The sequence below is a fragment of the Anomalospiza imberbis genome, chromosome 1 (genome assembly GCF_031753505.1).
Source record: "Anomalospiza imberbis isolate Cuckoo-Finch-1a 21T00152 chromosome 1, ASM3175350v1, whole genome shotgun sequence".
Taxonomy (NCBI): Eukaryota; Metazoa; Chordata; class Aves; order Passeriformes; family Viduidae; genus Anomalospiza; species Anomalospiza imberbis.
Window position 1 is genome coordinate 66,135,895 of NC_089681.1, and position 22,773 is coordinate 66,158,667.

The 22,773-nt window shown below is 38.7% G+C and overlaps 1 protein-coding gene across 4 annotated transcripts in view; it reads left to right on the forward strand.

The window, feature by feature from the left end:
• The window catches only part of EPB41L4B (erythrocyte membrane protein band 4.1 like 4B), a 169,681-nt gene that overhangs the window by 143,731 nt on the left and 3,177 nt on the right, over positions 1 to 22,773 (forward strand). For 3 of the 4 annotated variants that reach the window (XM_068195510.1, XM_068195531.1, XM_068195540.1), the window contains 3 exons: positions 15,474 to 15,542; positions 19,379 to 19,542; positions 21,119 to 22,770. In XM_068195510.1, coding sequence (XP_068051611.1) covers positions 15,474 to 15,542; positions 19,379 to 19,542; positions 21,119 to 21,188 — 303 coding nt within the window. In that variant the 3' untranslated portion in view covers positions 21,189 to 22,770. The remainder of the gene's footprint in view (positions 1 to 15,473; positions 15,543 to 19,378; positions 19,543 to 21,118; positions 22,771 to 22,773) is intronic. The other variant, XM_068195520.1, reaches the window with a different exon arrangement.

Consider the following 22,773-nt stretch of genomic DNA (forward strand, 5'->3'; position numbering starts at 1 on the left):
AGGATGTGTTGAAAACATGTCTATTTTAGTGATAGCATTGCTAGGGTATGCAGTCCTGTTTATTCATCCTAAGGGATCTCGCTTAGTCTGAAAGGGTTTAGAATTTTATGTATTAGCATCTACTATTTTGGAAATAAAGTGGAGGTAACCAGGTCAAAAGTGAGTCAGCTCAGGGGGAAACTGGGGGAAGTTTTTGTATCTTGACAGAAGTGATTAAACATCCCTGCAAACTCTCAGTAATTAGTAGATAGTGCGCAAGAGGTAGTGAATAGAGCAAAATAAGTAATGTATCTTTTCATTCCACTCCCCTTTAACATTTGTTATATTAATAAAGAAGAGTAAATTTAAGTTTTAGTTGGTAAATTTTTATGAAAATTTTGCAAAGTTGCAATAAGCCAAATAACAGAGTGACAGGCAAACATATCAAAGTCTAATACCTCCATAACCAGTGCTTTTGGCATTGAATTCTAAAGAAGAGTGACTGTAATTTAATTCAAGACTGATATTTGATAAGAACATTAGCATGTATCTACTATCTAACTGACTGAAAGTATAGATCAAGTATCTGCATGCCCCCAAGATCTTTAGAACAGCTCAGTCAGAGACAAATTTATAAATGCTTTACTTATGGTGAACTACATACTGAAGAAAAAATAGGACTCTTGAAGCCTGGGTGATATATTTCAGAATTAGGACCTTTCAACTTTTGCATCTTCATCACACAAACAACAACAACATAAAGTTTCTTAGTATAAGATGAATTGGATGCAATAAGTATGTAATGGATTTAAAGGGGAATATTAAAAATGCTATTTCCCAAGCCAGCTTCTCAATTGCACACTCAAACTTATATGCAATGGCCAATTATGAGCAAAAGAATTTGCAAAAATAAACAGTTTGTCTGTTACACATAGAAATAAGAAGGATAAATAGCAGCAAGCAGGATGTCAAATGCACATTTATTTCTGGTTTCAACTTCATGCCCTTTAACTCAATACTAAACTAAGATAAAGCAAAGAACAGCAATTGCTAAGGCAAACAACATCAATACAAAAATCTTACAGCAACAGGCAATAAGTCTAGTTCAATGTGAACTCAAGAAATGCTCTAAGTTTACTCATATTGCAAAGGACCATTCTTTTCTGCTGCAAGAAAAGGGCACCAGCTGGATGACAACACATTGCAAAGGGGTGCACTGTAAGGCTCAGTCAAACTGAGCACGACACATTTGACTGGGGATTTGCAGGAAGTGCTCAGGGCCCATCCAGCATAAGGCTCTGAGAGCACACAGCTTGAATTAAGCAGATGCAGGTTACCTGTGCATCATTTAGGTTATATAAGGCATGTCAGTAACTAGGGATGGGACTTGGAACATTTTAGAACAATTATAGTCTTTGGGCAACCAGATAAATGAGTGAATACATAAAGAATTATAAATAGGACTTGTGACTAATAGGTAGCTCTGCAAACTACAGGGCTTTATTGGTGGATGCCAGTTTCATAAGCAGTCTATTGAATTACTAACATGCAAGGTAACTGAGTGTCAGGCTCAGACACAGCCCCTTGAATCTTAGTTTAAAATTCACTAAATTACCTAAAACTCTTTGACCGCTATTTAGGGATTTGCTATTTAGGGATTTTCTCCCATTCATCCATTATAGAAGCAGTCAGTGAAGAAACAAGAGAGAATTCTAAAAGATTAACTGTAAGCTTCTACATTTACTTTTTATTTTTCCTCTGTTTTAAGGAATTTAAATTAATTGGCTCAATATTTTTCCCCATTATCTGTATGCTGAGCAGAACAACTTGGTGCACTCTGTAGATATATGACAGATGATTCAACACTTCTCTATTTCTTTAACTAATTGAAAGTGAATTCTCAAAAAATAAAAAGATCCACAAAGTGACATCCATTGCTGACTTTGCACCTGTGGACCCCATAATAAATTGGATATGATATGTATATGAGCAAGAAAATCTTCCAAAAATAGGGAAAAGTGTTATACAGAAAAAAGTTCAGACATGTATCATATAATTCAGTGCTTTTAAATAATCAATGGCCCACTGGCTAACATTTTAAAAAATCTTGAGATGAAGGTAAGGTGTAATGTCAGAAGACAGTTTGGATCAAGAGGGCAGAATCTTTTCCCTGGAGAGATGATAGATTCTGCCACGTGCAATTACTTTTTGTCACCTTTTGTGCTTTTTCATATGCTGTCCTAACCATTCTCTGGCATTCCATGCACCTGCTCTATGTTCACAGAAGTTATAAAAGGTGCAAATGCTTATCAGTAAATCTGGTTTCTGCCAGATCATGCAAGCAGAGCTGGTCCTGGAACTTAAGACTAGCTGGACTCCATAGCAGGCCTGAGCAGATGGGATCTCATTTGAGAAGATGTTTACACCAGACAGCTGGAGGATCCTGTACAACCTGTGTGCCTGCAGAGAGATAGAACCAAAAAATGCTGTGTAGCTAATGTGAGATGGTTGCACAGTGGTGGGATGTGTGCTGTGCCTGTACGATCAGTGGGTCAGTGGCCATTTCCAGACTTGCCTATGAAGCTGGAGGACTGAGGTTGTAGTGTCACAGCTGCACATGTAGATGGGTGCTGGATGGTTTAATCTGTTCCAGCTTCCTTAGTGGGGCTGAACACTAACCCAAAAAAAAAAAAAAATTACTTAGCTTTAAGTCAAATAATCTATGAAACCCTGGGGTTTCACAGATGGCTCTCCTAAGGACTATAGAAGTGATAAAGTACATTTGCAAGCAGTGTAGTTTCTGGAGTAGTACTCCAAAAGGAAGTACTGTGGTTATGGAAATTACTGTAAAGTTTGATCAGTTTATAGGAGGGGTTATAGGATGTGCTTGACTGCAGTAATGGTGACCTGAGGCCAAATGACAGGCAAGGTCCAGGGAGTCTGCTCCCTGATGATGGAGAGCATCTGCCAAACACCAAAAAGACAGGGCAGTCCAAGATGATCTGTGTGCTTCTCTTTTTTGTTCAATTAGTGCACTAATCATTTGTAGTCCAGAGCTTTTCTCAGTACCTCTGAAGTGATATAAATTGCCACAAGTTCTGCAGTGTTTAGGAAGTTAAGAAAACTTGAGGGTCATGAACATTATTGAAGCTTAAAAAAGGAAAAAAAAAAAAAGAAGAAAACTACCTGAAATCCCTTTCTCCTGCCTCCTCAGAAAAAAAAAGAAGGATCATTCCATGCCAGTAGCAGCTTTCTCTTTTGCTTGAAATCAACATCAGAGTAAGTGAAAGGAATAAAGTAAATACAAGCAAACAGATTTTAAACCAGCTGGCATATACCTCCTACAGCAAGGAAAGAAGGCAAATCTTTAGCGAAGCTTTTATAACCTGTGAATTGTTGTAAATCAGGTCTGATATGTTCAATCATACTTCTGCTCAGTGTCTTTTTTATTTAAGATTATTGCTTTACTTGTAAAGCAAATATGTTCCATGTTCTGAGCAACAGTAAGCAGGTGTAACATCTGCCTAAGAAGAATAAAAAGTGAACAATACATAGACAGTGCTTTTCAGACATAGAGTATAAACCATCATCTTTTTGTACTGGCTGAGTCTCCTCTTCCACTCTACAGTAATCGGTGTGATACAGGAATCCTCAGCTTCTGTGCAAAGACTGAAACCAGGTATCTTTTTACATTTGCTCTCAATAAGTACCGTGATGAAGCTATTATGTTGTCTCAGCAGCTGTGAAGTTCCTAGTTTCTCTTCCTCTTTGTGATTAGTGACAATTGCATTTAGACTTCAGCGAGTAACTATTGTGTGTTTGTTTTCTTTCCAGCCATCTAATGAATTGATATATGTGTAATTCTAATTCACATTTTTCCAGTGTGATAACAAGTGTGATACTAACAGCTTGGCTGTTCTGTGAAATTTCAATTGAATGTCTCCAGGCCCCATCAGAAAATGGGAACATCTGCTTTCTGAGCTGTTTTTTTGACTGGCTGAGTGACTCAACTTGTAAAACCAGCAAAAAGATCAAATAAACTTTATTTTTATTTGCCACACAATTGAATAATCAGAACTGATAGGAAATATTTTTTTCTTCTTTGATTAAAGTAAAATCTGGTTGTCTACATCTTCCTTTCAAAAGCCTGTATTGGAAAATATCCTGAACTGAATGTCAGAGAGTAGTAAGAAGGGTAGATAGAAAGATCAAGCCAATTTGAAATTAAACAGTGGTTCATTTTCAAGTAATGTTGGGTTATTAATTTCAATGAACTCACATTTCTAACCAAAATGTCATTTCTGAATTAGGCACTAAAAACTGCCCTGACAAAGTGCTGATTGAAGCCTTTTAAATTTTATTTTTTAAATATAGAGAAAATTAAATCAGCATTATTTCTTTTGTAACACATTTAGTTTGAAAAAATAGGCATTTTCTGCTGATAATTCCTAAGCAGTAGCAGTCCTTTTTGATGAACCACAATTGGTACCTAAGTGACCAGAGATGTTCTCTTCTGGCCTATTCTGCTTTTTGCTGTTATTCACAACATTGTGTAAATTCTCTACTGAAGCATAATATATGTTTAATTTTCTGTAGTCTGTCTACTAGCAAGCAAAAGCAAAACAGAAATACAATCACTGACTTGTGAGATTTACATCCGGACAGATCTTTTGCTATGACTTTATACAAAGCCTAGTACAAATCTTATAACTCAGAGGAATGGCAATAGTAGAATAACCAGTAAGTCAAACTGATAAAATTGAAGTTTTCATAAACCTCAGCACATCTATGATAACTCCATATTTCTGTGCCTTGTCCCAGATATTGTAGAAGAAGAAAATTATCATAGAAGAAAATTGTTATTTAATTGTGGGAAAAAGAAAACAGGAGTTCGCTAATTCTAACTTATTAGCTATCATTGTAACTGGATTGCAAACCAAGGAACTCAGTAGGAAGGACTCCCTTCTGATCATATCCCTTATATGAACCTTTGAAAAAAAAAAAGCTAAACTGGTTTGAGCTGAGGCAGAAAAATTCTACAGAGGTAGATATTCTATACAACCATCTTAAGCCTGATTAATAGAAAGCAGTTCTTGCATACTTCTCAGAATTATTCCTTGGAACTTGTCCACCGTGGAAGAACTATGGATTTATGGCTTGCTTTATGGTATGGCATTTTTCTCATTTTCAGCAAACTAAGACCAAATGCCCCTACTCTCTAGGAGATACAGCCTGTGAGGTCAGGAAAGAAAACCTCTATAAAACTAATTTAGCAAATTAATGTCATTTATTAGTCCTTTGTCAAAAGGTTGGCTAGAATCTTGCAAGTGCTCCAGTGCTGTGGAATGTCATCTGGCCTCTTCTGGCAAAGTGCCAGATATTGCCAGGATGGATTGTGATGAAGGAGTTGGCCCTGCCATCTGGCATACACAGCCAGCCATGTGCACATGCTCTGCTGAGAGCCCTGTTGGCAGTGCTGGAGATGGGAAGTCATGTGCCAAGCACAGTGGGCCTCTGACCACCTGAATTTGTGCACAATTTGGCACTCATTTCATGCTGCATCCAAGTTGAGCAAACTGTCAAAATTAATCACCATGAAGCTCCAGTGCTCACATACAGATAGAATCCATGTGTTTGCATCAGTGGCTGAGCTTCCCAGACTTCAAACAATGCTTGTTCTCTTCAAAATATCTGTGGTCAGGAGAGCTCACATTTGTGTGTGCCTCTAAGGCAATTTTGCCCTTCAGATCTTTCATGACTTGCTGCTACTAGTTTGGAGAAAGGGTTGAAGAAACTGTGCTTTCTCTTTTCTTCCTTATCAAAAGCAGGGGTGGTGAAGCAGCATGGATAAAGTTTTTTCTGTACATCTGTAGTGTGGCTCAAGTTGGGCATATTCCTGCACCAGGAACAGTTAGTTCCCAAGCTCATAGAGAGCACACTCAAAAAGTGCCAGGCATAGGATTGCAAAAGAAACCCCAAAACCAAACCAAAACCCAACAACAAATCAGAATGACACCCTGCTCTTACCCTCCCCCAAGATCCTGGATCTTGGCCTGGAGCTATGCCAGGGCTCTTGGGAAGAAATTTAAAAGAAATCACTGTAAGCCCCCTCCTCATTCCCAAGTTATGAAGTTGACTGGACCAGTTTTTGCTCCTTTTACATTTTAGAAGACTTCATGGTTTTTCTGAATTGAAGGAGTAAACTATAATCTTCTCAGAGACCACAACATCAGCAGAGGTTGCCAGACAACAGTGTTTTCACCTCATCCATCACCACATGGTGCTGGGAAGGGGTCTTTGAGGCAGTGGTGTTGGAAACATGCCTCAGAGGAAATTTTCAGGCCCAGTTTGGCTTGCCTGTGAGCACCTGTTGGGATGGGCAGGAAGTTGGTGACTAGGGACCAGGATCTGCTTGTGACATTTTATTCATAGTGTATTTCTTCTGTTGAAGAGGTGCCACAAGCAGATCTCTGGGGAGAGGACTGTTATTTTTTGGCCTCTCTCTCATTTCCATTTTACTTTTCCTGCTCCCTGCAACGTTATAATGTTTTTCAGTTGCCTTCACAGAGATGTCTTTAATAATGGATCCTCTCAATCCTTTGCTCAAAAAACAAAATGTGGAGAAGCAGAGCTCTGCTCAAATGAGAACAGCCTTCTGGCATTGAAACTGCTGTCATTCCTGGGCCAAGCAGAAGAGTTCTGTACTTGTGCTCTTGCTCCAAAGGAGATATTTCTTTCGTCATTAAGAATGGGCAAAAGTGAGTTATGTGCTAATAGCCCTAATTGATTTGGATTATCCCTTGGTTAGGACTAATCTCTTTAGCCATGGGACATACCTGAGTTCAATGTCTCAGACTGGGAGACTGGCTTTTAGAGTAATATCCCACAGACACAGAGGCATCTGATGTATTTCATGGCACTGAATTGGCAAAGTATTACAATGCAGGTGTTTGAATCTGTATATGCCTAATGAGCTCTTGTGTTTGAACACAACTAGATTTTACTTGCAGTCAAGACAGAATCTTTGTGTTTATTTAATGCTTGGTGGCTGGCAATATGAATGATTCATAGTCAAGGGAATGAGGTCATGAATAAATAGGTTTTAATTTATAACATTTATCACAAAACATTTACTAGATATGGGATTGAATTTGTTCATGCATGAATCTTAAACCAAGCAACACATTGCTTCTACTTTCTACTATAGACTTTCAGCTTCTGCTCCAGCTGGTCTTGGTGATAGGATCAAATAGTTTTGTATCCACTACATTTAAAGAAGCAATACTCTGCTTCCTTGATGCATGTTGGAAAAGGTGACATATTATGATGGAAAATTATTATTGTCTTATAGAAGCTTAATTCAGAGTAGATGTTTAGAGTAGTGAGACAGTTGCAGCACAGCACAGCACAGCAGTCAGCACTCTTATGTGTACTTGAGATCATAACTTGTGAGAGGTCACCAAAATTTGTAGGCACATGCACAGATTAAGGCTGCGGTAGTACCTGGGACTGGTCACATGCTGAAAATACACTCAAGTGTTCTTCTGTATAGATTTATAAATAGTGCACCAGTTTGTAATTTTAACACTTTTTCTGCAGCTCCACTGACTTTAATCTACCTGTGCTATTCTTTTCCTTTATAATAATGAACTGTATAAACTCCTGGGGATTTTATCAGAGCTCAATAGCCCAGAAAAATAGGACAGAAAATTGGTGCAAAGTATTTCTTACTATCCTAACATTCAAGGAGACTGTGATGGGTTGAGTTTCTAGATCCTTAAGGACTTTCAGCCAGCTTTTGCTCTTACACAAGTAGAGATTGATTACACTAGAGAGACAAACTTTGTTTGTGTTGGACTAAGGTCAAGCAGTACACTATTTGTGTCAATGTGTCATAACTTTTCAAGAGAGGAATGTGATCCTGAGGGTTCTAGAAAAGGGCAGGTGTGTTACATGGTTATTAATCAGACTTTGTGGGAATGTTCCTGGGTTCGAAGTCTCTGTGTTAATAAGTCTTGGTGAACTAACAGTTATTGAGTGATGAGCCATCAGTGTCTATACTTAGAAATAATCAGATGTGGTGAGGGATGAGTTTTTCCATCTGGTACAAAATACAGTCTGCTTGCTGGTAGTGAAATTGGGAAGTATATGTCTTACCTGGGGCACTCTCAACCAGAAGGAATCACAACACTCATTTCCTCCTCTTCATGTTATCCATCTTTAGTGACTTTCTTCTGTGAAAACAGCCTTCACCTGCAGAGATGCCACTTGATTTTGTTGGCTATGCATGTGGTATAGCACCTGCCACCGGATCACCATTGATTTTATTGGTAAAATCCAAGGGACAAAAAAGGTAACTTTGCATTAGCTGTCCCAGAAATGCAACTAATGCAGCAACTGCTGGGGAGCAACCATATACCATGGATAACTACTACTATCTGGTTTTGCTTCATTTCTGTGTTTTAAACAAAGACCAAGCAAATCTTTAGTCTGCGTTTTAGCCAAACCACCAAGACTGTGACATCATTTTGCCTTGCTACATTTTCCTCAGGGGATGGTGACTGGGCTGACAGCCCATTCTGTGGTCATGTTCTGCTTAAGCTTGCTCACCTTCACAGCACCAATGAAAGAGTACTGAAAATCCTGAAGACTGTGAGAGTATGGACACTGTCTTGTTTTGTCACATCTGAATTGTTCTTATTCTGTATTCTTTTGAAGAACATCTTCTCAAAAATATTCACAAGGCAAAGTTATGTCTTAAAAATGATCCAGGACATGCATTTTCTTCCAATGTGCTGTAGAGATGCTGGACTGATTTAATAACACTATTACCATCATCCCTCATTCTCTCCCAATACCTCTGAAATCCCTTTGCTAGCAACCCATAATTACAGTCCTTAGAGTGAAAATCTAGGGCACTTGGTCCCTAAAGGTAGCATAAAACAAATACTAGCACCAACCAAATTTGTAGGGCTGTCCTTGTAAATTGTTACAGAAGCTGACATGAAGATTCAGGATTATATCCAGAGCATCTTAACTACTGTGATTTAGGTAGACCAGCTTGCAAATAGTGTACAGTTTATATTGCAGCCACAAACTACTATGCATAAAGTATCTGTAAAATGCTATAACTGCAGCAAATCCAAGCTTTAGCAGAGAAAGAACCTTCTACATCTTCTACTCCCATGAACTCCCTCGACATCCATTTGGGAGACAGAAGTCACTGAAGCACAGTCAAGGAGTCACGTAGACACCTCCTGACAATGCCTCTGTGTTAGGAAGGATTGCACAGCGTCACTCTAAGAGGGAAGAAGATACCTGATGGACAGGGAAGTACAAGCAGCTGGTGAGACATCAAGAAAGCAGTGTATGCTGCCAGGTCATGTTCCAGGACAGGCGGACTCAGCCTGCACCAAGGTCCAAAGAAGGGCTGGTGTACATCAGTGAGCAGAGGAACAGCAAGTTCACCATTTGAGGGGGCCCCAAGAGAACTTGTCTCATCAAAGATACTGTGGAATGAACATGGAGCTTTCAAAGTAGAGCTTTTTCAGTTTACCAGAAGGAATTGAGCGTTACCTCTGGGAAGGGGGACTCTGTACTGCAGTACAGTAGTCCTGTGGAAACTCACACCAAATCAGATGAGTCAAAGACTTGGATTCACTTGCGTGGTTCTTAGGAATCAGTGAATATTCTTGTAATTCTTGAACTCCAGACTCCCCTAGTTATTTGCAAGCTGAGTAAGGGAGACCCAAATACCAGATGGAGCTATGAGGGAGATTTTCCAGTGCTGCCTCCTCAGAGAGAGTGACAGGGCAGGGAGGTTCTGGACATGTAGCTTCTTCCTCCCTGGCTTAGTGGCTTGTGCAGAAACTCATCCTCTTAAGAAACTTCCTATTTGGTGGCTCAGGGTATTTTCAGTAGTACATTTCTGCAGCAGTGCTCTCTTTAATGAGTGTGAACAAAATCTGTCTGCTGACACCAACACCTGGATATCAATTAGAAAACTAGAAAAAATCCTGCATCCCATGAAAAGAAGGTGGCCTGTGATGCAACACATGTGGGATTTGCACCAAATATGGTTCATCAGGGCATTAAGTTCACACAGTTTTTTTTCCAAGACTAATTAGTCAATAGTATTGCTGATTTATGTTTCTGTCCTGTTGCAAGTTTGCTGCACTGTTTTGGTCTGATTTTCACCCTGTGCATGCTGGCAGTGATTATGCCTACCTATCATGCTGGTTATGTTGCCACACGAGAAGGACATGAACTGGGGTTGATGTAATCCGAGTGTTCCATCATTTGAGCCTGAAACTGCTCCCACCCAAAAGAATTTGTTTGTCCCTGTAGATATTGCATGGTAAAAAATACCAGAAACTCTTTGGGTTTTTACATTTTCTGCCTCAGTATTCATTTCAGCCACTGGAATGGTATGACAGCAGACAAGGAGCTTTACTGAAAAATTGCAGAGCCTGGAACCTTCACACTGATTTTGGAAACTAGGCTTAATGGTTAACTGGTATTTTTTAAGTCATGTCACATGTCAGGACAGGTAAATGCTAGTGCAATATCCTCCAGACATCTCAGCTGATGTCCTTTTCTAATTTGATGAGTAGAGACAAGTCTCTGTACTGTATAGGTATGATGGTACTGAACTTACATTGTGTATTTTGAAATAAAGCACAACAGAATATTCATCTGGCTCCATGTGTATCCTGAGGGCCTTATTTATGACACTGCTTCAGGTGTTAGCAGCTCTGCCTCTTCTTGCTGCAATGCATGGGAATCCAGTGAAGTGTTTGGACTAAAGTCTGTCTTCCATCTGCTCAGTATATAAAGTGACAGTGCAAACCCACTGAGATCACATGTCTTCACCATAATGTTACAAATGCCTCCAGTCAAGGTGCAGGGGATGGCAGTGAAGTAGTGTCAACAGCAGAAAAAGTTACTGGACCTTTGTGGAAGGATAATTGTAGCAGGGCAGTGATATTCCAAAGGCAAGGGAACATATCCAAATTAAGTCCACTTCTCCCAAAAGTAGCACTTTTTTGGCAAAGCAAGGACATTTGTAATATTCCCTTCTGATAGAAATACCAAAATATCTGATTTTATATCAATTAACTCAACAAAAGTTCTCTTTATCTCCTTCCACTTCCATTTGTTTATATGAGAAAGTTACTTTTTTTTTTCTCCTAACTCATCTAAAAAGTGTTTCAGAAACATGCAATTGTTTTTACTGATATTTGAAATTTCATCCAGAAGAACTCTTTGCACAAATGCAAAGAAAAGGAGAAGAGTCTTGTCCTTTTGTCCTTTTTTTTCTTTCACTGTTCTTCATTCTTCCTTGCTATATAAATATCAAGGAAAATCAGTGCTGTTCATTATTTCTGGCTGTGGCAAAGATTCCTCCAAGATATTGGAGGAATCCACTCCAATGGACAGCAGTAATGCAATATGAATCTATGAGTGCTAGCAGAAAATTATCCACAGAGGAATAAATTTTTGCGCTTTTTTTCCCACAAAAATCAATGTGACTTATATCTGACTGGTTTTCAGATTTTTCACCTTAAAGATTACTCAACCATTGGACTTCTCTTGAGACTATGCCAATACTGCCAATACCTTCTTTTTTTTTTTTTTTTTTTTTTTTTTTTTTTTTTTTTTTTTTATGAGAGTCAACTGTTCTTTTAGGCTTAGTAAATTCCCAACTTACTAAGCTAAGTATTCCAGGCAAGGAGCTACTTGTCCAAAGTAGTCCTGCTATGGTAATGCACCCTGACCTTTGAAGCAAGGGGCATTTCAGGTTATGAAACAAGCCCTCAGCATGTGAGATGCTGCTGGAATGCCAGCCTTCTTCACTCCCCTTTCATGCCACACCCCTGCAACCCAACAGTGTCTCATGGGGCCTGCCTTAAAGGTTGTTTTATGGCTGTGACTTTGGCTGCAAGACTCTTGGCACTCCTACAGAGAGAGCAAGTGCGCTTGAAATCAAGTTTTGTACTTAAAAGCCTGTCTGTGCTGTTAAGGAGGGCACAGCACTAACCTCTTGTTGCTCACACTATTTCTGTAGCCTCTGTGACACCAGTTAGTCCCTTTTGCTCTTGTGGAAGAGCAAAACCTGACTGTACCAGAAAATGCCCATCTGAGTAATGTGGGTGATTGCTGTTCCATCTGTCATGACAGGAATTGTGCTCAGCTGTGGATTTTAAAGATGTTACTTGTTTTGTCTCATATCAAAGCAGGCAGCAAACCTCGCTCTGATCTATAGGCAATCCATGCACTGACAGCTACTATGTTTTACTTATCTGAGCAGCTAGAGTTCAGCTTCATGAGATCAACCTGCCCATGGAACTGCCTGCTTCCTCTTCCCTCTTCCTTTTCCCTTCGTGTGTGCCATCCCAGGTAAAGCCTGGCAGCTGCTGAGAGTCTCCAGATGCTGGAGGAACTGCAGCTTTGAAGTAGGTGGTAGAGTTGGCTCTGCCCTTCTTCTGTTCTCAGTTCTCAGGTGGCATCTTTCAACTGATGCTGCCATGACAGGGAGAAGAAAGCACCCTGGAAAAGTTAAGTTTCTTCCATGTGAGTTAGGAGATATTTAAAGGTATGGTATGTCTTCCTCCTAGGACAGGGAGAGAGGCTGTGTGGGGAAGGCATAACATTTAGGTTCTGGTCAGGGAGTTGTTTTGCTTTCTGAGCTACTCTGAGATTTTTGACTTCACACAATAAACTCAACTCCAATGCAAGGGTAAGGAAGAGACTCACCCGTGATGCAGCTTTCCTTGTGTGGTGGGGTGGGAATCACAGGCTTTTCTTCCCCCTTCCAGGTCCTGGCAACCGCTACTGCTGGTCATGGTGAGCATGCAGGACAGTTAGGTCAAAGTAGGTGAAGTATATTCCTGGCTGAAGAGACCTTTCAAATGTCTAAATCAAGTTACATAAACCAATTTTTATAATTATGTGTTCCACGCTACTGTCTCCTCATCCTGCATATCTTCTGTCTGAACAATATTCTTGAATATATTTTTTTCTGCTATTGTAGGATTAGGATGTTGTACCAACTTCCTACTCAGAAGAGCCAAGCCATTAATAGACAAGAACTTCTTGCCAATGCTAAAGAGGCAACAACAGTGTTGTCTCTACCTTGCCTATGGAAACTGGCAGCAATAATTTAATCAAGGCCTGAGCCAAACCAATAAACTCTGTTGTAACTTTTGAGTAACAGTGGCCTGTTCTCAGAGGCAAAAAAATATGGGGGGAAGAATAAATACTAAAAGTGAAGTGGGATGGTTTGTTCATCACTCTTAAGTTGAACACAGGTATGGGTGTTTTCCCCTCTGCTCCCTAATTTCTCTTTCCACTTTGTTTCAAAAGCCAGAAATTGAGGGGTTTATAATCCAGAGAGCCTTTCATTTGTCAACATTATCCTATTCTCAAGATTAAAACAGCACAACTCCTGAGAGGTACTCACACTGATAACTAAACCAGATTAACCATTTCTTGCCCTGTTTTGGTACATAGGCTGGCCTCATGCACATCCAACAGATTGAAGTGCTGTTTTTATAAGAGGGTATTCTGCATGGCCGTGGGTCACAGCACGTGATCAGGCTGACTCCTCTTATGTGCCTCTGCTCCCAAATCTCAGTGGATTCTCCAGTATTCTGCATAATCTTTCTTTCCTGTGTTCAGTAACTGTGCTTCATTTCCTTAATGAGACTAACCAGCAAAATTGGAGAGATTTTAGCTGTGGGATATCAAACTCATACGGCACATGAACAACTAACTTCCCATCCCTGTTTGTCTTTGGCTCAAAGATTTTATTTGTAACTGAGTACACTTGTACTTTGTATTGTAACATCTTATTGTAAACCCTTCATAACCTGCGAATGTCAGCCTGGGCTCATGGGTATTTGCTGTCTCTCAAAAGAGTGAGATATGCTACAGCTGTCCAGATTTGGCTCTGGGTATAATGAAAAATAACAAATTTGTGAGGAGTTATTGTGTCAGTCTAATGAGTTAGGTTCAATCAGCAATACAGCAGACACAAATACACTTTGATAACATGGATATAGGATTGTAAAAGGACTGTGAAACTTCCTTTAATAAATTTGCATAGAAAATTGTGATTTGAAATAATTTCTCCTTCGCAGAGTTGTTAGCTCATTTATGCCTGTGTAATTGATTTACAAACACCTTTACTCTGTTAAAAAGTTATTTACATGCTTGACGATATCTTTGCTAACCATACTCCTCATGTGTAAGAAGCCTGATAATTAATGCTAAGCTTAATTCCACATGTTTGCAGAAGCAAGCCCGCAGGTAGCTGTTAATTTCCCTCGGTACCCTTATAAGCCAATATGTTTCTGCTATTTTATTTGCAAAATAAACACTGTACATTTACTTAATTATATTTGATGTCATAATTCCAGGTTTTTCTTTGGCCTACAGGAGCTCAGGGCCCTCAAGGTAGCTTTCCTCATTATTAGACAACAGTTGTATAGCTGCAGTTAGTAAATTATGATTGAAGACATGCATAACAAAGCAATGCACAGCAGTTTCTATAATAAAGTGAAAAGCACACCTTTACAGTGAAAAATGTAATTTTCCAAAGGGAAAGCATGAAGTGCAGTTCAAAATTCAAATGTTTATTTGCTATTTTGTCCTCTCTGAATGAATGAATAATAATGTCTATATTCTGAAAAGGAAAATAATGAGAAACAGCATTCACATTGAAGTGGGACAGAGATTGTTGCTGCTTTTAATATCTTTTTAATTTCAGCTAATGTTTAAAACTACTTTAAGGGCAGAAGTGACTCCCAGCAGGGTCTGGTCATACCAGTGACTATATCCTCATGGACCAAGCCCTCTTGGCAGATGGATATGTTGATCTCTCTCCTCTTTGTTTCTATGCACTTTTCAAAAAACCACCAAGGATCATTCTTTATTCACAGCCCTCTACTCAACACAGGGCATCCTAGCTGCCTGAAACAAACAGTTGTCCCCATAGTTTTTTAATATATGATTTTCTTTTGATCCCACCTTGTGTGATTGTTTATCTTCTGTAGCAACTGTGTAAGTGAAAATTTGGAAGTCTAAAATATTTAAAGCACAAGTTCTTTAGCCATAGTTCCTGTACAGCAAAATTTGCTCCTGCACTTCATATTGCATATCTTAAAATGTAGTGCTGGCTGAAAGAATCACATAATAATTCTGGTGACAGAATTAGAAGATATATTGTATGCAACCAGCTCTGTATTTGCTCAACATATTTAATCACATGGTAAAATTAATTTATCAAGTTTTCATATTTATGCTTTGACTATTCATCATCAGGTTTCTGTATGCATTTTTGGAAGGGTCTTTTTTGGGTCTGGTCCAAGCACTGCTGAACTGCTCTGATTTGTTGGATATGTCACTGTAGTTGCAATGCTTTGCTGCTTTTTTTTTTTCTTTTGCATTTTTATGCTCTGAAAGTAACATCTTTTTCTTTATCTTTTTTAAAGATAAAGACATTCCCTGCTGATACATCTAATCCTTTTTTCGATCCCTTTACAACAGTACCACAGTTTTCTGTAAGTAGAACGTACGAATAAAAAACTGTGTTTTAACACAATTCCAACTGATTTTTTAAGTGTCAGAAATCTATGCACTAAGCAGTCCTCAAAAAAATAAAAAAGATAAATTCTAAGTTGAAATTAAGAGTACAAAGTAATTAAATATTCCTATTATACAAAATGTTGCCTCCATTCAGACATTGCTGCTTACTAGACAGAGGACTAAAAGTTAAAGGACAAGGTTCACCACTAATGAAGTCAGTCCCAAAATGTTGTTCATTTCAGGACTGTAGAGGACACTGGTGAAGCTCCATAACATCTTTACAGGGAGCAGTAAGGGAATGGGAAGATTTAGTCCTCTGTCCAGCAATTGCATGGCCTCCTGTCTGAAACCACCTGCTGTGCCATCACAAAGAGGGCCCTGATTTTCATTTAATGTACAGCTGAACTTTAAAGAATTGTAGTTAGTGTGTGAATGACTACAATGGTATCCTTGTACAAACTCTCATGTTTACGCAAGAACTTGAATCCAATATTGAACTTCATTCTTGTTACATTTTCACAGAAGACATGACTTAGGGAATTTGGTGAGGTAAACTACATACAAACAGAAAACAATTATCTGACAATTTAAAAAGTAAGTATGATAGAAATCTTGCTTTGGTGGCAGAGGCATTATCTAATAAGTATGACAAAAAAAGTATGACAATATTAACTACTATTTAAGAAACACTCTGCTTATAAACGCCATATAAAATTACTTACAATTTTAAAGTAACATTTGCAAAATGAAGCATTTCAGACTTTGACCTTACATTTTGCTGGTTGCAGCAATCTATATCTGGCATATAATCCAAGATAAGTAACTCCATTCACTGTTGGGTCATGTGAAGGTTCTGTCTGTATTTAATGATTTAAAGAAAGAGGCTTTTCTTTCACAATAAACCTGATCATGGGCTTTTATGTAAATGTGTTTTTTCTCCAAATATGTACTTTAAAGCCAAAGTCAGTTAGCCTTCCCAAGCTGTGTGAGTGCCACAGTTGAGCTCTAATTAAATGCATTTGAAAGTACACAGGAATGTCACATCAATGTTTCATTATGTCAGCCAAGCCCACAATGTAAAATTGTGATAAAAGCTCACCCAAAGTTACAGTGCTTGTGTTTTTCACAGTACTCCTTTATCTAAGCAGAATGATGCATCCCCCAAAATAGCTTTCCCACTAATTGGTATTGATTGTCAGACATTATTTATCTGTCTCTGACAGTTAGGATGGAAGCAAAATTTAGGAGGGCTATATAACATACATTTTCATAATATGGGGTGTCAGAACTCTTAAATACAAACAGAAGGTATACTGATATATTTACCCACAGAAATTTCCATATTGCAGAAAATGGCTATTTCAAGGCAAATTCAAATGTTGAATTTTTGTTGTGTTCTGACAGGAGAAAAGAAGTAAAGCAAAATTCAAACTAATTTTTCTGAAATCCCATCTTCTCCCCATAAATTTCCATTTCCCTGGACAGGGTGGAGACAAAAACTGAGAACAGAAATATTTAAAATACCATTGCAATAAAAACCAAATTAAGTATGATCCATCACATGATGGATCATACATTCCTTTTAGTGAGTTATCTACAAATATCTGTGGTGAACAAGCAGCTATCCATGGGACTGCACAGAGATGGGAGAACAATTAGGAGACTTAGGTGGCTTTGGTCCTGTGTTTCACAGCCCTCTGTCCCAGCCCTAAGGGAGGTGTCTCACCACAGCAGCATTTTAGATCATCCTAGTGCACTGCTGAGGGCTTGAAGAGAGCTACACAACAAGCAGGAGCTGTAAGGGAAGGGTAGCTGGGATCTGCAGGCAGATCTAACTCTGAATGGTCTCCAGTCACATGCAGACCCAGATGGTATTGTTTGGTAATTTTTTTCTTTTTTTTTTCTTTTTTTTTTTCCTGTTCTTGCTTCCCCTTACCCTTCACTTCCCCTTTCTCTCTTCTCCCCCCCCACCCCCCACTTGGAAAAAAACATTGGAATGTTATTAAGCAGGAAAAGGATTATGTATAGTGATGTTTAGAAGGCTTTACCTTTCATGTACAGCTTCAGATTTGGTGGTGTATATGCAGCTGTGTTGATTTGATCAGATGAAAAATTAGATGACTTGGTTACCTGTAATCTTTAAATATAAGCTTCAACCCAGGAACTCTCTGAATTTCAGAGATTTACGCAGAAAAAGTGGTAGGCATGATGGCCATATTCTCAGGCATGTGTTAGCCACATAGATTTAAATTAATGAAATTATATCTGTTTAGACCAGTTAAATATTTGGCTTAAGTGTACTGTGCAATCAGACATATGTATAAAAAGATGCTTTGGATACCTACTGTAAAATAATCATCCAGAGCAAACACACTGTGGGACTCAAGGCAATTCTTCAGCAAGTGTAATTTGTCATCACTCTGCTGATTTCAGTGAGGCTGAAAGAATGTGCATCAGCTTCAGAGTGATGTCTTCTTCTCATGCCATAGAGTAAGATCTGGCAGTCCTCGAAGCACAGGGACACCAAATTTCGTATTCCTGCAGTTTGTGAGGTTGAGTTTTAAAATTTGAATTACAGAGAATTTGGAATAGGTCCTATTAGCCATTATTTACACACAGGAGAGTTTCTTTAGTTGATTTTACATTTTCCCACTTTACTAATTTTGTGTAATTAATGGAATTCCTTTTGCTTCAGAGGTTATTTTGGATCATTAAAGATGTGTTTAAACATGTTAAAAAGTGACAATAAGCAAGCAAACCTAACACAGCCCAGGAAAGCCTGGGTTCAAATAGTTTTCCCACTGTTTAAACTAAGTTTGTGAATCCCTTGCAGAGGATTGCAGAATTTGAGAAATAATTAGACCAAAAAAAGGTTGCTCTTGAAATAGCTGCTTTCTTATGATGGTGACTTTTCCTCCTCTCTGCCTTAGACTCTGAACCAGGTTCAGAAGAAATAGTCACCAAGGAAGAAAGGTAGGATAAAGATACCAGTAGGAGTGTGTTTTAATGATCCTGACACACTGACAATTGCGGTTGCTCTGTATTTTTCCCAGGTCAGGGTCAGATATGCACCACAGGCACTAGCTGCTGTGGTTTGGCATAAGAAATAGCCCATGCCAAAAAGCAAGACAGGGCTGTTTGATTTTTAGGGATCATTCCCCTCTGGTTGTAAAAATAGCCCTGTCTTTGCTCTAATATTGTTGCACTGAAATATCTCACCTAAAAGACAGGAGATGGTTGTTTGCTGTTTGTCTTAAATCTACACTTCCAATATTGTTTTAACATTGCCTTTCATTGGATACTGAAAGAATATTTCTCTTGAGGCATATTTCAGTTAGCAAAAGTGGGAAAAAGATGGAGATTTTGAAACCTGGACTCCTAAAAGCCCAGACTCCTAGCTGTTAACAAAACAGAGTAGTTAGAAGACCCACAATATGATTCCTGAAGAATATTCCAGAAATCTCATATTGTCAACATTCTGCATAATTTTAGGGAAAATACAATAATGATAAGTGTCATTCTCCAAACTGATAATGTTTTTTACCTGAGTGCTGCCAGTCCCATACATGTCATCTCACTCAGTGCATGTTGCAATCAGACTGGTCCCTCAGGCATCAAAAAAGGTGGCTGTGGAGCCTCTTCAGAGGCTGCACCAAGAGATTTTAGCCACAGCCTCCAATTTGTTCTCATTCTTACTTGCTGTTACTGTGTGCTTGGCAATGAATTGGATAGTGAAGGATGGCAAGACCAGTAGAAGCTAATCTACAATTTTTTTTCTTTCTCTGTGTGTGTATAAATATTTTTTTTGTAGGCAGAATTTGCAGACAGCAAATTACCATGCTGTGGGGTGCAGTCATCTCCTAAGATTACGCTGGTGTCTCCATCACCCGTGCTGAGGTCTCTGGCAGAGACTATACCAACTCCAACAGTCCAGACAGTATATACGTCACATAAGCCCATTTCGCTGGCAGACAGGTACTGTGCAGTTCTTTCACAGAAATACTATGATGTTTTCTGCATTGGAGGAATCAGCTTGATTTCCCTTTTTCTGTCATAATTGCCATAAAGTGTCATTTTCTCTTATACTGAAAGATTTTTCTTGACTACTTCAGAATAAGTGGATTATGTAAAGAAATATCTGTAACTGATACTTTCATGCTCTGAGATAAAGAAAAGCCTACCTTAATTAACTGCTGCAGCCAGCAGCATGCAATTTCTGTGACCAATGGCCTGGAGACAAAAGGGTTGTGCAGATTTTCCTCAGGCAAGTCATTTTACCTGAAACACAAAAGTTTTGTTTTAATAACTGCTGTTACAATTTGTTTTTTGAAATTAGATGTCCATGGGGGAAACCTGAGTTTGAGAAATGTCTGTTCTTCTAAATGAAAAACAGGCATTGGTTTTCTTTCTTGTTCCTCTTTCTCTTTTCTTTTTTTTTTAGCTATTTTAGTAATGTCAAGCTACAGTGGTCATGTAATTTCTCAGAGAATCAACAAGCTATACCATCTTTTTACAGACAGATCCTTTTCAGTTTTCTATTCTTTTATCCTACTGGTTTTGCATGCTGGCTTCTTATTCTATAATTTCATCAAAGCTGAACTTCCCAAGCTGATAATTTACTGAATCTAAATGTAGCAATGGATATAGTCACTACTTCTGGAGCACAAATAGTTCAAGGCTTATGAAGAAAAAAGTATTTCTTTGGCATCATAATGAATTAATCTCTTATGCTTTTGGATTCACAGTTGATTCCCATTTTTGGTTGTTAATTATTTTTTGCAGCTGGTTAATTGCACCTGCACACTTATTCAACATTGCTTACTCATCTAAAAATGTATCATTGCAGTGAAAAAGTAATTCTAAAGCTGTAGTGCTGAACTCAGCTTCTATAAGATGTCTCGTGCACAAGTGGGTAATTCTGCCCCTGTTTGTGCACGAATGGGCTGCAAATCTCCAAACTGTGTTACAAGTGTGAGATACATAACTTTCAGAACAGCATGGTAATCAGTATCAGAAATGGAGTCACTAAACCAGGGCATTCCCAGGGTTACAAATCCTCTGGGCTCTGGAGTGAATTGGTGAGAGCAAGGACCTCAGGCTCTGATTATGGCATCCTGATATGTTCAGGACTGTGGTAAATTCAGCATAGCTATATATCTATGTATATAGATATCCCTCAATATCAGATCACACCAAGGAGCAGAAGGCTGTAACAGCAGTCTGTCATAATGGCATTTGCTGTAGCTGCTCCATTTTTAGAGTCCTTGTCCAGCTTCCTTTGAAATCAGTAGCCTTTAATGGGGGTTAGATGAAATTATAAACTGTTTTGCCATTAGATCTTTTTATATCCTTCTTATTGCCTCTGTTTGCTCATCAGAAATATCAAGCGATACTTGTTTTTGAATCAGCCATCAGTTATCAGCTTTTTCACTGAATTGACTCTGACCTTTTTTCCCCTTCTCTGGTATTTTGAAAATGTTAATTATTTTAAATTGAAATCTGAGACTTATTGTTGTTCCCATAATTGGCTGTTTATGCATTAATTACACAGTGCTGAGACTCTGAGGCGTGAACTTGAGAGAGAGAAAATGATGAAAAGACTCTTGATGACAGAATTATGAAATCTGCACTTCCGTCAGATGGAGAATGGATTGGGGCCTTTCATGTGCCTTCTGTCTGTTTACATTCCTCTGCTTCTGTGTACTCAACATAATGCATCGGGAAAATGTGTGATATTCCTGGCTCGCCTGGATTCACTATGGTTGGTTAAAATTGCATCTTGGCTAGACTTTAACTTGAAGGAGTTCCTTTATTCATTTGCTGCTGGGAAATAAACCTTCAATCCTTTCTCTCTCCTGAGATTTTATACTATTAACACAATTAATTTCTGGTTTGGTTTTGGTAAATCTAGGGCAAAGAGGATCAGCAAGGAACATACTGATTTCTATTGGGAAACACTGTTCTGTACATATGTTAATAAGTGCACAGAAATTAATGTTATGCAGAATATTTTGATAGTAACATAGAAAATATGTCATTTTGTACAACTGAAAATTGCAATGAGCTACTGCTATTTGTTAAGAGAACCATTTTTAAAGCAGAAGAATGATTATTACATCCTAACCCCAGGACTGTTAGTCTCCACAGAATAAATGGCTGTCTTATTAAATTACTAACCTTAACCTTCCCTCAGAGATATAAATAGCTGCAAGTGGGAGACACCCCACCATACCGATATACACACCCAATACTCCCTATAGCTTATCACCTTGACCTAAACCTTCAACAAAATCGTACCGTATTTCCGTTAATGGATGAAAAAAATCCATTGTTTAAAGTAATTTGCTACTGACTTTCTAGCTTGATACTAACTTTTTTTAAAGTAAGTGAGGAGCTTTACCTTCTCCAGTTTGCCTAGGCTTTAAGGCTAGCCCATGCTTAGATGTCTTCTGCCCCAACACTGAAGGTTGCAGAGCCTCAGTGGTGTGGATGTTGCTCACATAAGGAGAATTTTTTTCCTTCCTGGGTAAAAAACCACCTTCCTGACTGACATGAATTGACTGGTCCCCTTCAAGAACAAGAACAATGATCGTTTAAGGCATAGCTGTGCCTATACCCATATTTTTAACTCTACTAATCAGCATGTATGTCCCAGCAAATCTATGGAGGGCTATACACCCCATTCACCTCCAACACCGAAGCAGCCACTACATCCAGTGGAGCTATCTCAGGCATGAAGTGGGGTGGGTGGTCCAACACTAGCAGAGCCGCAGCCGCAGGGAGGGAATTAATGGTATACAGGTAAAGCTACCAACTATCTCCTAGGGAAAAAAAAGGGTCTCTGTTTCCCCTTGTTTAGTAATGCAGGGTCATCTAGAAAACTAACAATATCTGACTGTCAGCTACAAGGTATTCTTTCAACAGGAAAGCTTTTGTGCATTTTGTATGGCTGAAGATGTATATTTTTCTGTTACTCTGTACACTATGTTCTCTTATTTGTATTAAGATAAAATATTGCCCTTCATTTGGCACTGATTATGATGGCTTTATCTCAGCTTAAGCAGTTTGTTTGTGTGGAGGCTGGGAAGTGATTGCTGTGAGACTGGGTTTCCTTCAGAGTTAGCTTCTGCTGTTTTTCTAAAATGAGAGTTTTGGAGAGCTTTGTAAGACTATGGATTGCAGTGTGAAGGTATAAAATGACTTGTC